Here is a 15,382-nt window from a genome sequence, read left to right as displayed (position 1 = left end):
GAACCTGGCCATGAGCACATTGGGCAGCACTGGGAGCAGTATGGCCACACAGGCAAAGGCACTTACTGTTTGACTCAGCACTGGTGTGGACACCAGCAGAGAGTCCAGGAGTGTCTGTGTGTGTGTGTGGGGGGGTGGTCAGGACGAGTGTGGAGGAACTGTCACAAGGTTGAGAGAAATTCTGCCAAGATAGGGTTAGGAGTCTTGTGTGTAGAGGCTGTGAGACCCGGGCTTCTTTAGCCTGGGGAAGGGGAGTCTGAGGAGAGTATAGGGGTAGCTCAGAGAGCTTGAAAGTTCCTTTTCAAATTAATGGCAATTAAAACTAGAGGTGCAGATGGGTTATGAGCATGAAGAAATGCCATTCTGAGGGTAGTGCTGTGGTGCTTGGAGTTACTTGGAGGAAGTGTGGATGAGCTGGTTGCTTGGTTTATCTGGGAACAGCTGGCTAGGAGGGGGAGACAGCAGTACAGGCAGGGACATCGTGGGGTGAGAACAAAGTGGAGAAAGGGGTTGGGTGCCTGCAGGGAAACAGGCACAGGTGTGGGGCAGAGTGAGATTGGCTGTGGTGCAGAAGATCGGGGGTGTTGGCCAGGCTGAAAGCAACTGACAGAAACGAGGTCTTTTCCCCCTTGGCAATGGTTGATGTCCCTGCAGAGGCCTCAGAAGAGACACATTGTCCTCATGGCCATGGAACATCATTGCCTCCTTGAACTCAACCTAGGGAGGCATCCATGTGTCATACCCCTGTCCTACCCTTGGCATCACACTCCCCACATCCCATGTAAGAGCCCTGAGACAGAGGTGAGGGTCAGGATCTCCTTGTCCAGGGGATGGGGGTCAGCGCTTGGCATTTCTGCTTCTTCAGACCAAGCCAGGGTGTCCTCAGCATCAGAGCTGCCTGCCCTGTGCCTGTGTTTGTCCTCATGGCCTCCACTTGTAAGGTGTAAGATCTTCATGGGGATGCTTTGTCAGCAATGGCTCACAGTAGGGCCCATGAATACTTCAAGGTACTTTGGGCATTAGTTCTGACTTTGACATTTTGAGAGGTTTCTTCAATCTCCACGTAGTATCTGAGGTGTGTGGACTCAGAAGAAAAGACACCATGGGGCAAATGAAAATACAGAAAGCTTTAAAAAGCATATCTCTTCAAGTGCTTTTCATAAAAAAAAATCCAGACTTCTACAAATAATTGGATTACAGTTAGGTATTTAATGATGAATATTTCAAAGGAATATTACAATGGAGGATATTTTCCCTTTCACAGGTATTTCCTGTCATGGCTCAGTTGATGGTAGGAGTGACAGCAGCATTCTGGGATGGATATTGGTCTCATTTTCAAACTCTCTGGAGCTCAAAGCAGAAACCAGAGAGATGAGTAGCATTTGAGTAACCAAAGAGCAAGTGGAGGTGGAAACCTGTGATCAAAGTAAAGTGCACATGTCCAGCCCATCTGTGGAAAAGATGTTCTTAGTCATGGCTGTATCATCAGGACAGGTGGAAACACCTGAATTATGGGGGAGATGAAAGAAACACCCTGGAGGTAATGCAGGTACAGGGACAGGTGAACATTTCTTCTGCTGCCATGGGTCCCAATCCTGGAAATTCCCATTCTGTCATAGTGGGAAAGCCATTCCAGACAAGTGATTCAGCTGATGGAAATGTGAGGTAAATTATTTAAAAATTTATGGGGAAATAAAAGAAAGAAAAAACTGTAGCCCTTTGGAGGCAGATATGATGCAAAGAGAGCACAGCTCGTCATTACTCATCATCTGGGTCACACAAGACCAGAAGGTGCTACGTTTGAAATGGGATGAACATGAAACATGCTATTACATGACAGTGAAAATAGAAGGAAAAAACCCCAACAACTAAAACCACTACAGAATAAAGGCTGGTCATAATGAGTTCCATGGGCAGCAATATGCGGAAGATGAGCAGTTTATTGTTTCTTAGAAACAACCAGTCATCAGTTTCCACATGGCATCCTTGAGCTCCTGGTTCCTCATGCTGTAGATGAGGGGGTTCATTGCTGGTGGAACCACTGAGTAAAGAAATGCCAACACCAGGTCCAGAAATTGGGAGGAGATGGAGGGGGGCTTCAGGTGGGCAAACATACCAGTACTGACAAACAGGGAGACCACGGCCAGGTGAGGGAGGCAGGTGGAAAAGGCTTTGTGCTGTCCCTGTCCTAAGGGGATCCTCAGCACGGCCCTGAAGATCTGCACATAGGACACCACAATGAACACAAAACACCCAATACCTAAACAGATACCAAACACAATGACTCCAATTTCCCCGAGGTAGGCATCTGAGCAGGAGAGCTTGAGAATCTGGGGGATTTCACAGAAGAACTGGTCAAGGGCATTGCCATGGCAGAGGGGCAGTGAAAATGTACTGGCTGTGTGCAGCAGAGAATAGAGAAACCCACTGGCCCAGGCAGCTGCTGCCATGTGGACACAAGCTCTGCTGCCCAGGAGGGTCCCGTAGTGCAGGGGGTGGCAGATGGCAACGTAGCGGTCATAGGCCATGACAGTGAGAAGACAGAACTCTGTGGAGATAAACAATGCAAAGAAGAACAGTTGAGCCACACATCCTGTGTAGGAAATGGCCCTGGTGTCCCACAAGGAATTGGCCATGGATTTGGGAACAGTGGTGGAGATGAAGCCACTGTCAAGAACAGAGAGGTTGAGGAGGAAGAAGTACATGGGGGTGTGGAGGTGGTGGTCACATGCTATGGTGATGATGATGAGGCCATTGCCCAGGAGAGCAGCCAGGTTGATGCCCAGGAAGAGCCAGAAGTGCAGGAGCTGCAGCTCCCGTGTGTGTGCAAAGGGCAGTAGGAGGAACTGGCTGATGGAGCTGCTGTTGGACATCTGCTGCTGTCAAGTGTGGAGACCTGTCCAAGGTGGAAAAGGCAGCTAGTTGCGGGAACTCTTCCTTCATGAAAACCTCTTCAATTCTAATAGAATACCCTCAGATTGACTCTCTGCATTAAGGACAAGTTTTGTCAAGTCCCTTTTGGGAGCTCTGCCTTGTGCTGACTTGAGCGTGCCACTGCTGGGAGGAGGGTCAGCAGTGGCTCTCGAGAACTCAGTCCTGCCTGGCAGCAGTCAGTAAATAGAAGGCTGGAGTGATCTCAGACTAAATCCCCTGTGGATAGGAATGAGCTTTTCAGCACTGTCACTCCAATTTAACCCCAGAGCAGAGCTTTGAAGCTACAAATGGGAGTCCTGAAGTGAGGGTAAGCTCAGTGCCAGCACCACCAATGGATGTGCCCGGAGTCCCAGGTATGGTGGGACAAAAGCAGCAAGGACGTGAGGAGGAACAGCAAGAAATGCTGCAGCCAAGGCTGTAAGGACAGGGACAGACAGACAGACACTCAGGGGTTTCTACTCACTGGGGTTGGGCTGCCAAGGAGAAGACTCAGTATGAAATCCTTGAACTCTGGGTGCAGTTTGTGCTTGGAGACAGAAACCAGGCGGTTGCTTCGGGAAAGTGTCAGCATGACAGGAGATGTCAGGGACGTACCTGACAGATACCTGTTAGGGAGCTCCTTCTCCCTACCTGACAATGTCTCTGCTGCCTGGAGCTGTCCCTGGAGCTGATGCTCTTTGCCCATGTCACCTCCTGCTCTGTGCTCACAGACCTCATCCAAACTGCCTAGTGCTCTGCTATGCTCTGCAGACCCCTCCTGGCATCAGATCATTGCCCTGGGGAACCTCTGTGTGTGCAGGGCTCAGGAGATGCTCTGACAAGTCCTAATAACCAATGAGTTTGCACTGCCTGCTGCAAAGTTATCAAGAAAAGCTCAGCTCCCACTTCCCACCCAGTGCACAGGAGCAGAAAATTCAAGGAAAATTATTTACCTGGACTGCAAAAAGCATCCTTGGTCTCCTGGAAAAGTCCATCAAAGTTGCTGTGTATCTGCTGGCACTGGGAGCAAACCTGTCCTAAATAGTAGCCTTTGACAGCAGAAGGACCCTACACTATCCTTCCATGGGTCACACTTCCCACCCACAACTTCTTTCTGCAGTGATGCTGATGGGAGCCCAGCAGGCAGGCTGAGTGCTGAGCCTGGCAGCAGCAGAGTCCCTGCCCCAGCACACAGCCCCAGGCTGCAGGAACCCTGCTCACAAGGACAGCCCTGGGCACCCCTGGCTGCACACGCTGCTTCACAACTGCAGCCATGCCCAGGAGAAGACAGCTGTCCTGCTCTGTCCCTCTGATGGGGCAGAAGGGCATCCCTTCCAGGCAGCACTTTCAGGTCCTAGAGAGAACCTGTCCTCCTGACAGACCCCACACACTGCCCCATTTCCCAGCTTTAGGAGATCCCTCCAGGAACAGAACCTGCATTGCCCTGCACCCACAGACATACCAGGCAGAGTGCTCTGGAGATTTCTCCTGCAGTGAGCTCTCAGCATCCATCAGCTCTCTCAGCCTCACAGGTCTCCCCTCGGTGCCTACAGGCAGTGTCCCCAGCCCTGTGTGCTTGGCAGAGGAGCTGCTCCTGGGCAGAGCTGTCTCTCTGCAGTGCTGTCGGGATTCCATGAGCTCCCTCCATTTCTGTAGCCCAGCCCAGCTCAGCAGGAGAAAACCAGTTTTTCTAGGCTCCCTCCTGGTGCCTCATGGGGATCACCCTATGATCTCATCTCTGACATTCCCTCCCTTGCCTGGGGAGAAATCCTTCTGTCCAGCAGAGTCGTTTCTCCTGATCAAACCAGATCTGGGCAGAAGAATCATGTTTCCTTGTCTCCACATGAGACAGGAACCCCAGGCAGGGACAGGGAGGTGACTCTTTTCCCCTGTGAGAGTCACTCCAGACCCCTCATCCTTGCTTTGCAGCACAGGGGCTGGAAGGGGACGCAGCTCTGCCCTATGACTTCCACAAATCCATTGCAGCTGGAATTCCTCTTGCCCCAGTTTCCATGGCTGTTCCCAGCTCCCATGGGAATTTCTAGGGGCAGAGGCAAGTTTCCAAGATCCCCTTCTCCATGAAAGTGGACTTGATCTGATGGAAACTGTGTGTCACCCCCATTCACCTGTACCTATAACTGAAGACCAGGAATGACTCTTTGGGAGCCAAGTTACTCTTGTTCTTGTGCTGATACCCACATGTGTACTTTCCTGCACTCTGCAGGGTGACATTCAGCAGCAGAAAGTAGTTCAACTGATCCAGTTTGGCTTTCAGGCTGTACTCCTCCACCCCATCCCTGCAGAAGACAATTCAGGTAGCAGGTGACCCTATGAGTGTAGAGCACCAGGCCTGAACTGTGCCACCAGGCTGAGCAGAAAGAACGTTGAGGTTCAGATGAGGAGCTGGGAGGTGACCTGGAAGGAAGATAGTGATGTAGTGGTAGCACAAGTAAATGTTCACCGTGATGAGGGTGCAGAATGTTCTGGACCAGGGATGGAAGAGTCCCAGGGAACAAAATGCCTCTTTTCCATTTCCACCCCCTGCACACCTCTCAGTGCACATCCCTGTACTCACCATTATCTGGACAGCTGCAGATGTCCTGGGCAGTCACTCTTAGTGGGCAGAGAGTGTTTTGGTTAGATGGGCAGCAACCTGGATCATCCAAGTCCCCCTGGACCTCTCCCCACTGCTGAGTCCTTGTGCAATCACCTTCCCACCGCTGTGTATCCATCCTGTATGTCCTTGGCTCTGAAACTAACACCACCGAGGATGTTCTGGGTGGGGATGTTCCAGATGCATGCCCCTGGCTCCCTAAAGCGCTCCAGAAGATAGCCAATCCCATGCTATAACACAAACCCTCTTAGAGGTGTTGGAAAAATGCACCCTTTGCTCAGAGCTGCACCGTAGCTGGAGGAAGCATCATTTCCCTCCCCTCATCTAAGCAGCTCTGCCCCTCACTGTTGCTTGGTTGCTCCACACACCTTTCCCCATTTTCCCTTGTGCCCAGGAGCTTGCCCTGTCCTACCCCACTCACAGTCCTCCAGGCCTGAGTCTCAGTGCAAAGAAATCCCCCAACTCACCAAGCAGCAGCAGAAGCAGGAGGAAGGCAGGGTGAGGGGGAGACAGCATGGCACATCCCATCTGCCCCAGCATTTTTTGGGGTGCTGCAGGAACAACCTCTCGTTGAAGTGTCTCCTCTCCTCTGAGCTGGGGACAGAGGTTCAAGAGCTCCCTGGCCTGTGGCTTTCAGGGCACATGGGTCTGGTCCTGTTGCCTTGCTGTGGCTGGCAGTGCCTGTCCCACAGCGAGAGGCTCTGAGAGGTTGAAGCGCTGCCTCAGGCCCTGCTGCAGATGCTCTGCTGAGAAGGACTTGGGGATTCTGGTGGATGAGAAACTTAACATGAGCCAGCAGTGGCTCTTGCATCTCGTAAGGCCAATGGTATCCTGGGCTCCATCAGAAGAGGGGTGGCCAGCAGAGACAAGGAGGTGATTGTCCCTCTCTGCTCGGCCCTCATGAGGCCTCAGCCAGGTCTGGGGCCCCCAATACAAGAAAGATATAGAACTGTTGGAGAGGGTTCAGAGGAGCCACAAAGATGATTAGAGGGCTGGAGCACTTCCCCTACAAAGAGAGGCTGTGGGAGCTGGGCTGGTTCAGCCTGGAGAAGGCTGTGGGGGGACCTCATTGCAGCCTTCCAGTCCCTGAAAGGAGCAGAGGAACAGGAGGGGAATGAACTTTTTAAAAGGGTAGATAATGGCAGGACAAGGGGGAATGGATTAAAACTAAAGGAAAGAAGGTTTAGATTAGATATTAGGGGGAAGATTTTTAGAGTGAGAGTGGTGAGGGGCTGGAACAGGCTGCCCAGAGAGGTGGTGGATGCCCTGTCCCTGGAAGTGTTCAAGGCCAGGTTGGATGGGGCACTGGGCAACCTTGTGTAGATCCAGGCCTGAGGTTGGTGTCCCTGCCTTTGACAGGGGGTTGGAGCTCTAAGATCCTTAGTTTCCCTTCCAACCCATGCCATTCTATGATTCTATGATTCTTTGATAACATGTCCACATCCATGAAGATTTCTCTGTGAGCTCTGGGCATCCTCCCACCCAGATTGCCTTTTCTCCTCTCTGTCTGCCTTGGAGCCTGCAGGCAGTGCCCTCAGCCCTGCTGCGCTTTGCAGAGGAGCTGCTCTTGGCAGAGCTGTCTCTCTTCAGCACTGCCTGCTTGCCAGGAGCCCCCTCCATCCCAGGAGCCCAGCCCAGCTCAGCAGCAGAAGACCAGCCCAAGGCACCTTTCTCTTCCCACTCTGGGCTCACTGCAGATGTCTCATGGGCTCTGTGGCCGGCAGCTCCTGAAAGGCACCAGGGTCACCCCTGGGGAACATGCTGCTCTCACAGTGGAGAGAGACTGATTCTGGCAGCATGGCTTGTCCTTCGAGAGGGAGGTTCTCTATGACACGTGTCAGTGTGTCCCTTTGGACACACATATTCTTGATCCTTCAGAAAAAGGACACACAGACAGGAATAAGAAGGGGTCAGCTTCCATTGTGCAGGGCAGGGATTCCACAGAGCCAATGCAAGCATCTCATCCTGACCAGGAGGCCCTTGAACCAAGTTTTGGCTCTCCACCTGGACCTCACAGACCCAGAGGAGCTGGGAATCCTGCTTCACAGAAGAGTTGCCAGCACGTGATCCCCTGCTCTGAGACCTTTACCTTTATTCAGCGAGGACTCAGGTGCTCACATACAGATAATTAGTGATGACTGAGGTGCCAGGGGTGTTCCAGGACACATGCTGGCGTTAGCAAGGATGAATGGAAAGGCTCTGAGAATGCCCACCTTCCTGAGCATCAGCTGCAGGCCGGAGAGGAAAGCAGGATATCCTTGGCCACCCACAGTGACCCCAGGCTTTTAGAGCACCTGAATGTGCCTTGTGAAACTTGTTCCTGAGCTGATCAAACTGAGAAGTGCCCCAGGTGTCTCTCTCTAGTGCCCAGGAAGCTCAGCCACTATCAAGCTAACATGCATCCAGACCCCTGGACTGAAGACTTCCATTGCAGAGCTCTCATTCTCACGCCATCAAGTAAAACAAACCAACAAACAAAAGTCTCTAATACCACACCAGGTGCTTGGGTGCCCAACACAACTCCACTCAGTGGGCAAACACAACACCAAACCTCCAGGAAATCCCAGAGCTGGTGCTGTGTGGACAGCCCAAGGCCTCCCAGAGGGGTCTGGTGACCTGAGTGGAAAGACCATGACATAGATGCGAGGTCCATGCCATCTACACCAAGGGTGATGTGCCAGGGTGCCCTCCCTTGTACCTGTGTTCCCAGTCCTTGACTAGTCTCCTCTCTGAACCTCTGATCACCCACTTGGTGCTGATAAGGGAGAAGTTGGTAAGAATGGGGTCACAGAATCATCAAATAGTTTTGACTGGAAACAAATCTTTGAAGATCATCTAGTCCAACTGCCCAACCACAGGCAGGGGGACTATCCACTAGACTTGGTTCTCAAGGCCTGTCACATCCTACCAGGTGGGCAAAACAGGGAGAATCAAACTTGCTTTCTAAACTCCTTCTCAGAGAGAAGTCTCGGTACTCCTGGATCCAATCCTTTCTCAGACCTGTCTGCCCCATCCCAGCATGAGTTACCCTTTTCTACTTGCCCCAGAGGCAAAGTAAACCCACCCCATGCCACTCTCTCACCCCTCCTCATGAGGAGAAACAGACAGAGCCCCCTGGGTTGGGATAAGGACAGTTGACTGATGAGCAGCACAACAACAACATCCTGGGACAGAGTTCACACACCCAGTGATGACACAGAGCACTGTACCGACCCGGCAAGACAGTAACACTGAGTACTGCACTGAGGCAAGGACTGACCCAACGCCCTGGCAGTACTCAAACTGTCCTGGAGCCGCCCAGGAGCACCCCTCCCCCACCAGCCCTTTTGACAGGGGAGTGATGCCATGAGGTGTGGAAAACAGCCCGGGGCAGCTCGGCTCACCTGTGCTGGCTGCTTGGGGAAGATACCTCTGTCCTGGCCAGAACAGGGACAACTGGCCATGTGCACTACCTGTGACTGGCTGGCAAGACTGGCCACCTTTTCTGGTTCACATCAGGCCCGGAAGGCCCTTCCCCTACATACACAGGGGCTGCAATCTTGTTCTGTTCACCAATATGTACGGCCTTTCCATGGCCTTCAGCTGCCACACTGGTAAATGTCACACTGCTCTGTGATTGGCTGATGATCTTTTCTTGACATTGTCACCCCCTGTCTGCTCTCAAGCAGCCCCTGTGATTAGATGGACAAACCAGACAATGCATCCTCCTGTCCTCAGGGGCACATCGCAAGGGGAGACCCTGTCATTACACACAGGAAGATGCTTCTGGACACCATCACCCCCAGGTGTCCTCAGGCAGCCTTGACATTGGCTGCCTGTCTGCTTTTGGACCAGGAAAAAATCTCTGGACAGAAATATATCTATAAATAGGGGTAAATAATAATAGTAATAAATTTATTTATGTGTCTATAAAAAGATCCTGTTGTTTAAGATTTCTAGAGCTAAAAAAGCTTAGTGTCGTGGTTTTGCCCCAGCTGAGAGCTGAGCACCACACAGTTGCTTGTTCTTTAAAAGGAAGAGGGGGAAGGGAGTTGGAGGGGGGGGCAGGAAGGGGAAGGGAAAGGGAAAAAAAAATAAAACCAAGAAACCAAAACCCCGTGGGTTGGGATAAGGATAGTTTACTAGAATAGCAGAAAGATACATATGACAATGATAACAGCACTTTACAGCAAAAAAAAATATGTGAAACTGGTAACACACAATGCAGTTTCTCACCAAACCACACAACTCAGGCCGTGCAGCCCAGAGCTGTACCGAAAAACCAGACTGTCCTGGAGCTGCCTCCTCCTCCTCCCACAAGCCCCCCTTTTATGCTGAGCATGATGTAATTGGCATGGAATACCCCCTTTGGCCAGGTCGGGTCACCTGTCCTGGCTGCGTCCCCTCTTTTCTCATTAGTAGGGAAATAGGAACAACTGGAAAAGTCCTTGATTGCTTGGCAACAACCTGAAACATCAGGGTGCTCTCAGCACTGCTCCCATCCTAATTCCTAAACAAGGCATTCCATCCACTATTAGAAAAGAATACGTGCTTGTGAGGTCATACTGACAGACCTGGAGCAGGCTGTGGACAGTGGAGGTTGTTGTGAGTTCACTGATTCCAGAACAGTTGACAGGACAAGAGAAGGCAGATGGTCTGTGTTGTGATGTCAGTGGTTCCCCAGTAACTGATAGGCCAGACAAAGCCCAAAACTTGTGTAGATAGTATCATTACTCCCTGAATAGTTGATAGGCTGGGAAAAGACCAATAGGCTGTGTGGGTTCTGAGGAAATATCTCTAGCCTGAGTCTAGGACCAGGCTTATGGACAGTATAGGTCCTTCTGAGGCTACTGGTAGCTGGATGTATGATTGGCCAGGAACTGACAGATATCTTAGGAATGTCCTTGTGATGTCAGTGGTGCCAAAATACCTGACAAGCCAGGAATGGGGACATGTCAGTGGTAGATGCTGTGAGATCACCTTTGTCTGAATGGTGGATAGGTCAGGAGTGTGCACCTTACTTGTGCATGACGTTGTGGTTTCGTTGGTGCTGGATTAGCTTTGATGCTGAGAGAAGGCATATGGCTGGTGTGGGTGTGGTGGTATAAGCCTGGCTGGAGGCCAGACACCCACCAAAGTCAGACTCTCCCTCCCCTTTTTGTTTGGACAGGGGAGAAAATAGATATCAAGAGGCTCAGGAGTCAAGATAAGGACAGGGAGGGATCATCCTTTAATGAACGACCTGGGCAAAACAGACTCAACAGAGTGAAGGACAGAAAACTCTCTAGTTTATTACACTGCACTGCACACCCAGGGACACCAGAGTTGGATAATGAGAAGCGTGACCAGATCTTAAAACAACGGGACCAGATCTTAAAGCACCTTGCCCCCACCCCTCCCTTCTTGCAGACTTCAGTTTAGTCAGGATTTTGCTCCCTTCTTCCCCCACATTGTGGCTCGGGAGGGGCAGGGACTAGGAGATGGGGGCTTTGGTCAGTCCCTTGCAAGTTGATTTCATTCTTGGTCGGGGGAGGGGGGGGTCATTCATTCCTCACAACCTCCCCCTACTGCACCGTGGGGTCCCACCCATGGCAGAGAGTCCTCCACGACCTTCTCCAAAGTGAGTCCTTTCCCACAGGGCTTCAGCTCTTCCCCAGCTGCCCCAGCGTGGGTCACTGCTATGGGTGCAGTCATCAGTCCCAGTGTCTCTCAGTCCCAGTCCTCCACGGGGTCACCAGCCTCCCCCCAGCAAAACTGCTCTGGCACAAATCTCTCCCTCGCTCATCTCTGTGTCTCTGTCTCTCCCCACGGGCTGCCAGTGCTGGCAGGGTCTGGCTCCAGCGTGGGTCACAGCATCTCCTGTCTGTCTCCCCCTGCTCCATCCAGCGTGGGGCCTCTCCACGGGCTGCAGGTGGGGTCTGGGCTTTTTCCATGGGCTGCGGTGGGACACCCGCTCCACCATGGGTTTCTCCCCAGGCTGCAGGGGCATCTTTCACTCGGGCACATTGGGCACATCCTCCCCCCTCTTCCCAGCCTTGGTGTCTGCACAGCTCGTTCCATCTTCTCACTCCCTTCTCTGCTGGAAAAAGGCAGCTGCTTGTGTTTATGTTTCCCTAAATGTGATTCCCAGAGGCGCTGTGACCATCACTGATGGGCTGGGCCTTGGTCAGCAGTGACTCTGCTCTTGGATCAACCAATGTTTGCTCTGCAGGGCCTGCAGAGAACTTCCAGCTGCTTCTTGCAGGAGACACCTCTGCAGCCCCCATCCTCTCCCAGCACCCAGCTACGCCAGACTGCAACAATAACTGACCTTCCTATGTATCTGAATAACAATGTTCTGGGAGAGAATCTCCTCTGAAAGCTGACCCCCTTCACATGCTGCTTGGCCACAGCAGGCAGCTGAGGAGAGAGATTTCATGGGTATTAAACTGGATCATGTTGAACTGCTGTTTGTTGTCAGAGAAATCTGTCTGTGCCTGTGAGCACAGATGATGGGAGGAAAAGTGTTGGGAGTCCCAGGAGGCCAGTGAGGGAGCTGCTGGGCTTGGGAAGAGCAAAGTTCTCCAGGCAGGGTTGGATCTGAAGAGACTGCTTTTCCTGCCTGTCCAGATCTCCTTAGGAGATCGATATCCATCACAGAGTGCTGCTGTCACTTCTTGCATCAACTGAGCCATGACAGACAATACCCATGACAGAAAAAAGTTCCTACATGGGAAATTCCTTTGAAACGTAAGGACCCAACTAAAATCCAAGTACTTGTAGGAGTTTTGACTCTTTAATGAAAAAGACCTGAAGAGCCATGCTTATAAGGGCTTTCTGGATGTTAATGAGCCCCACGGTGTCTTTTCTTCTGAATCCCCAGACGTCAGATACCAAGATGAGAGTGAAGAAACCTCTCAAGAACTCCAAGTCAGGAGTAATGCCCAAAGTACCTTGAAACACTAACAGGCCCCACTGGGAGCCATTACTGACAACGCCTCCCCATGGGCTCGTTAGAGCAGACAAATGGAGGCCATGAGGACAAACACAGGCAAAGCACAGGCAGCTCTGATGCTGAGGACACCCTGGCTTGGTCTGATGAAGCAGAAATGCCAAGCGCTGACCCACAGCCCCTGGCCAGGGACATCCTGAGATTGTCAGAGATGAGATCATAGAACGATTCCCATGAGATCTGAGGCACCAGGAGGGAGCCTACAAGAACTGGTCTTCTCCTGCTGAGCTTGGCCAGGCTCCTGGGACAGTGGGAGCTCATGGCAACCCGGCAGTGCTGCAGAGAGACAGCTCTGCCCAGGAGCAGCTCCTCTGCCAAGCACACATGGCTGGGGACACTGCCTGTAGGCACCGAGGGGAGACCTGTGAGGCTGAGAGAGCTGATGGATGCTGAGAGCTCACTGGAGGAGAAATCTCTGCAGCCTCTCCCTGGTATGTCTGTGGGTGCAGGGCAATGCAGGTTCTGTTCCTGGAGGGATCTCCTAAAGCTGGGACATGGGGCAGTGTGTGGGGTCTGTCAGGAGGACAGGTTCTCTATAGGACCAGAAGGTGCTGCCTGGAAGGGATGCCCTTCTGCCCCATCAGAGGGACAGGGCAGGACAGCTGTCTTCTCCTGGGCATGGCTGCATTCGCACTGTGGAAAGAAGCGGTGGATGTAAAGTCTGACGCATGGAAATATGATGCAGGGTCCTTGTCCCAGAGAGAAGAACCCTCCGAGTGCCTGTCCTTCCAGCCTCCTGTGGAATGTTTCTTGCCATTTCCTCTCCTGTCCTTGTTGCCTTTCTCCCACCGTTTCCTGGGGCTCTGGGCACATCCAATTGTGGGGCTGGCACTGAGCTGACCCTCACTTCAGAACCCCCATCTGTAGGACTGAGGTTTTCCAGGCAGCTCCTGCTGGGCTGCAGCTGCCTCCCACAATGGCACCGCTCTCCCAGGGACTCTTGTGCCCCAGACAGGAGCCCCATGCAGGAGACATCTAGGCACAGAGGCCGTGGCAATGCCACTCATCACCTGTGTGTGGGCGGCTGCACTGAGCCCTGTGTGTCCCTGGCTGGGAGCGGGGAGCTGAGATCCGCCTTGGGTAGGATGAGACTACAGGAGGGCTTTGGAGCTCTGCCCTGCGAGACTGGATTCCTCAGCTCTCAGTCAGGAGAAAACCAAAGCTCCAAAGCTCTGCTCTGCCCTCGGTGAAATTGGAGTGACAGTGCTGAAAAGCTCATTGCTATCCAAAGAGGATTTTGTCTGAGATCACATCATCCTTCTGTTTACTGACTGCTGCCAAGCAGGACTGAGTTCTCAAGACCCCACAGCCAACCCTCCTCCCAGCAGTGGCACACTCAAGCCAGCACAAAGCAGAGCTCCAAAAAGGGACCTGACAAAAAGCTTCCTGAATACAGGGAGTCAATGTGAATTGGAAACTGTTTCCCTCAAAGAATCGTTCCCTAACTTCTCACTGCCTTTTCCTTTATGGACAGGTCTCCACACTTGACAGCAGCTGATGTCCAACAGCAGCTTCATCAGCCAGTTCCTCCTCCTGCCCTTTGCAGACACATGGAAGCTGCAGCTCCTGCACTTCTGCCTCTTCCTGGGCATCTACCTGGCTGCTCTCCTGGGCAATGGCCTCATCATCATCACCATAGCCTGTGACCACCACCTCCACACCCCTATGTACTTCTTCCTCCTCAACCTCTCTGTTACTGACCTTGGCTGCATCTCTACCACTGTTCCCAAATCCATGGCCAATTCCTTGTGGGACACCAGGGCCATTTCCTACACAGGATGTGTGGCTCAACTCTTTTTCTTTATATGTTTGATCTCAACAGAGCTCTTTCTGCTCACAGTCATGGCCTATGACCGCTATGTTGCCATCTGCCACCCCCTGCACTACGGGACCCTCCTGGGCAGCAGAGCTTGTGTCCACATGGCAGCAGCTGCCTGGGGCAGTGGGTTTCTCTATTCTCTGCTGCACACAGCCAGTACATTTTCACTGCCCCTCTGCCATGGCAATGCTGTTGACCAGTTCTTCTGTGAAATCCCCCAGATCCTCAAGCTCTCCTGCTCAGATGCCTACCTCAGGGAAACTGGAGTCCTTGTGGTCAGTGTCTGTTTAGGTTTTGGGTGTTTTGTGTTCATTGTGGTGTCCTATGTGCAGATCTTCAGGGCTGTGCTGAGGATCCCCTCGCAGCAGGGGCGGCACAAAACCTTTTCCACCTGCCTCCCTCACCTGGCCGTGGTCTCCTTGTTCCTTAGCACTGCCTTCTTTGCCTACCTGAAGCCTCCCTCCATCTCCTCCCTATTTCTGGACCTGTTAGCATCATTTCTTTACTCGGTGGTGCCACCAGCAGTGAACCCCCTCATCTACAGCATGAGGAACCAGGAGCTCAAGGATGCCATGTGGAAACTGAGGACTGGATGTTTCTAACAGTTCATCTTTGGCCATGGAACTCACATTAGGTCCAGTCTGTATTTAGTACGAATTTTGCTGGTTGTTTTGTTTTCTCAGTAGCCTAGAGACATGTATGCACTTCACTTTTCTCAGCAGGTTTCCACCTCTGATTACTCTTTGGTCATTTCGATGCTGCTCAGCTCTCCCCTGTCTTCTGAGACTTGGAAAACTTCCCATCTTTCAGATGTCTAATAAAGAGTTCTCTCAGAAGTTCAATGTGTTGATAAGTGACCTTTCTATGTATATGAACAAAAGTTGGTTTGGAGAGAATCTCCTCTGAAAGCTGACCCCCTTCATATGCTGCAGGATGAGCAGGAGCCAGCAATGTGCCCTCCTGGCTAAGAAGGCCAATGGCATCCTGGGGTGCCGAGGTAGATCACTGGCAGCCCCAGTACCTTAGGGCTCAGAGTGTTCAGAGACAAAAGGAGGGTCCTAACATT

At 52.1% G+C, this 15,382-nt stretch overlaps 2 protein-coding genes across 2 annotated transcripts; one reads left to right on the top strand and one right to left on the bottom strand.

The window, feature by feature from the left end:
• Positions 1-1,949: 1,949 nt before the first annotated feature.
• On the bottom strand, positions 1,950-2,873 carry LOC311200617 (olfactory receptor 14C36-like; the record flags this gene model as incomplete). Its single annotated transcript, XM_084274905.1, has 1 exon — positions 1,950-2,873. The coding sequence occupies one exon, from the start codon at positions 2,871-2,873 to the stop codon at positions 1,950-1,952; it is 924 nt and encodes a 307-aa protein (XP_084131031.1).
• An 11,121-nt stretch (positions 2,874-13,994) lies between these two features.
• LOC311200677 (olfactory receptor 14A16-like) lies at positions 13,995-14,918 on the top strand (the record flags this gene model as incomplete). The annotated part of the gene is made up of 1 exon (XM_084274959.1): positions 13,995-14,918. The coding sequence occupies one exon, from the start codon at positions 13,995-13,997 to the stop codon at positions 14,916-14,918; it is 924 nt and encodes a 307-aa protein (XP_084131085.1).
• Positions 14,919-15,382: the final 464 nt, after the last annotated feature.

Source organism: Gallinula chloropus (genome assembly GCF_964237585.1).
Source record: "Gallinula chloropus genome assembly, chromosome: 24".
Taxonomy (NCBI): domain Eukaryota; kingdom Metazoa; phylum Chordata; class Aves; order Gruiformes; family Rallidae; genus Gallinula; species Gallinula chloropus.
Note: the sequence above shows the minus strand (reverse complement) of the source record. Positions and strands in the feature narration are given on the sequence as shown.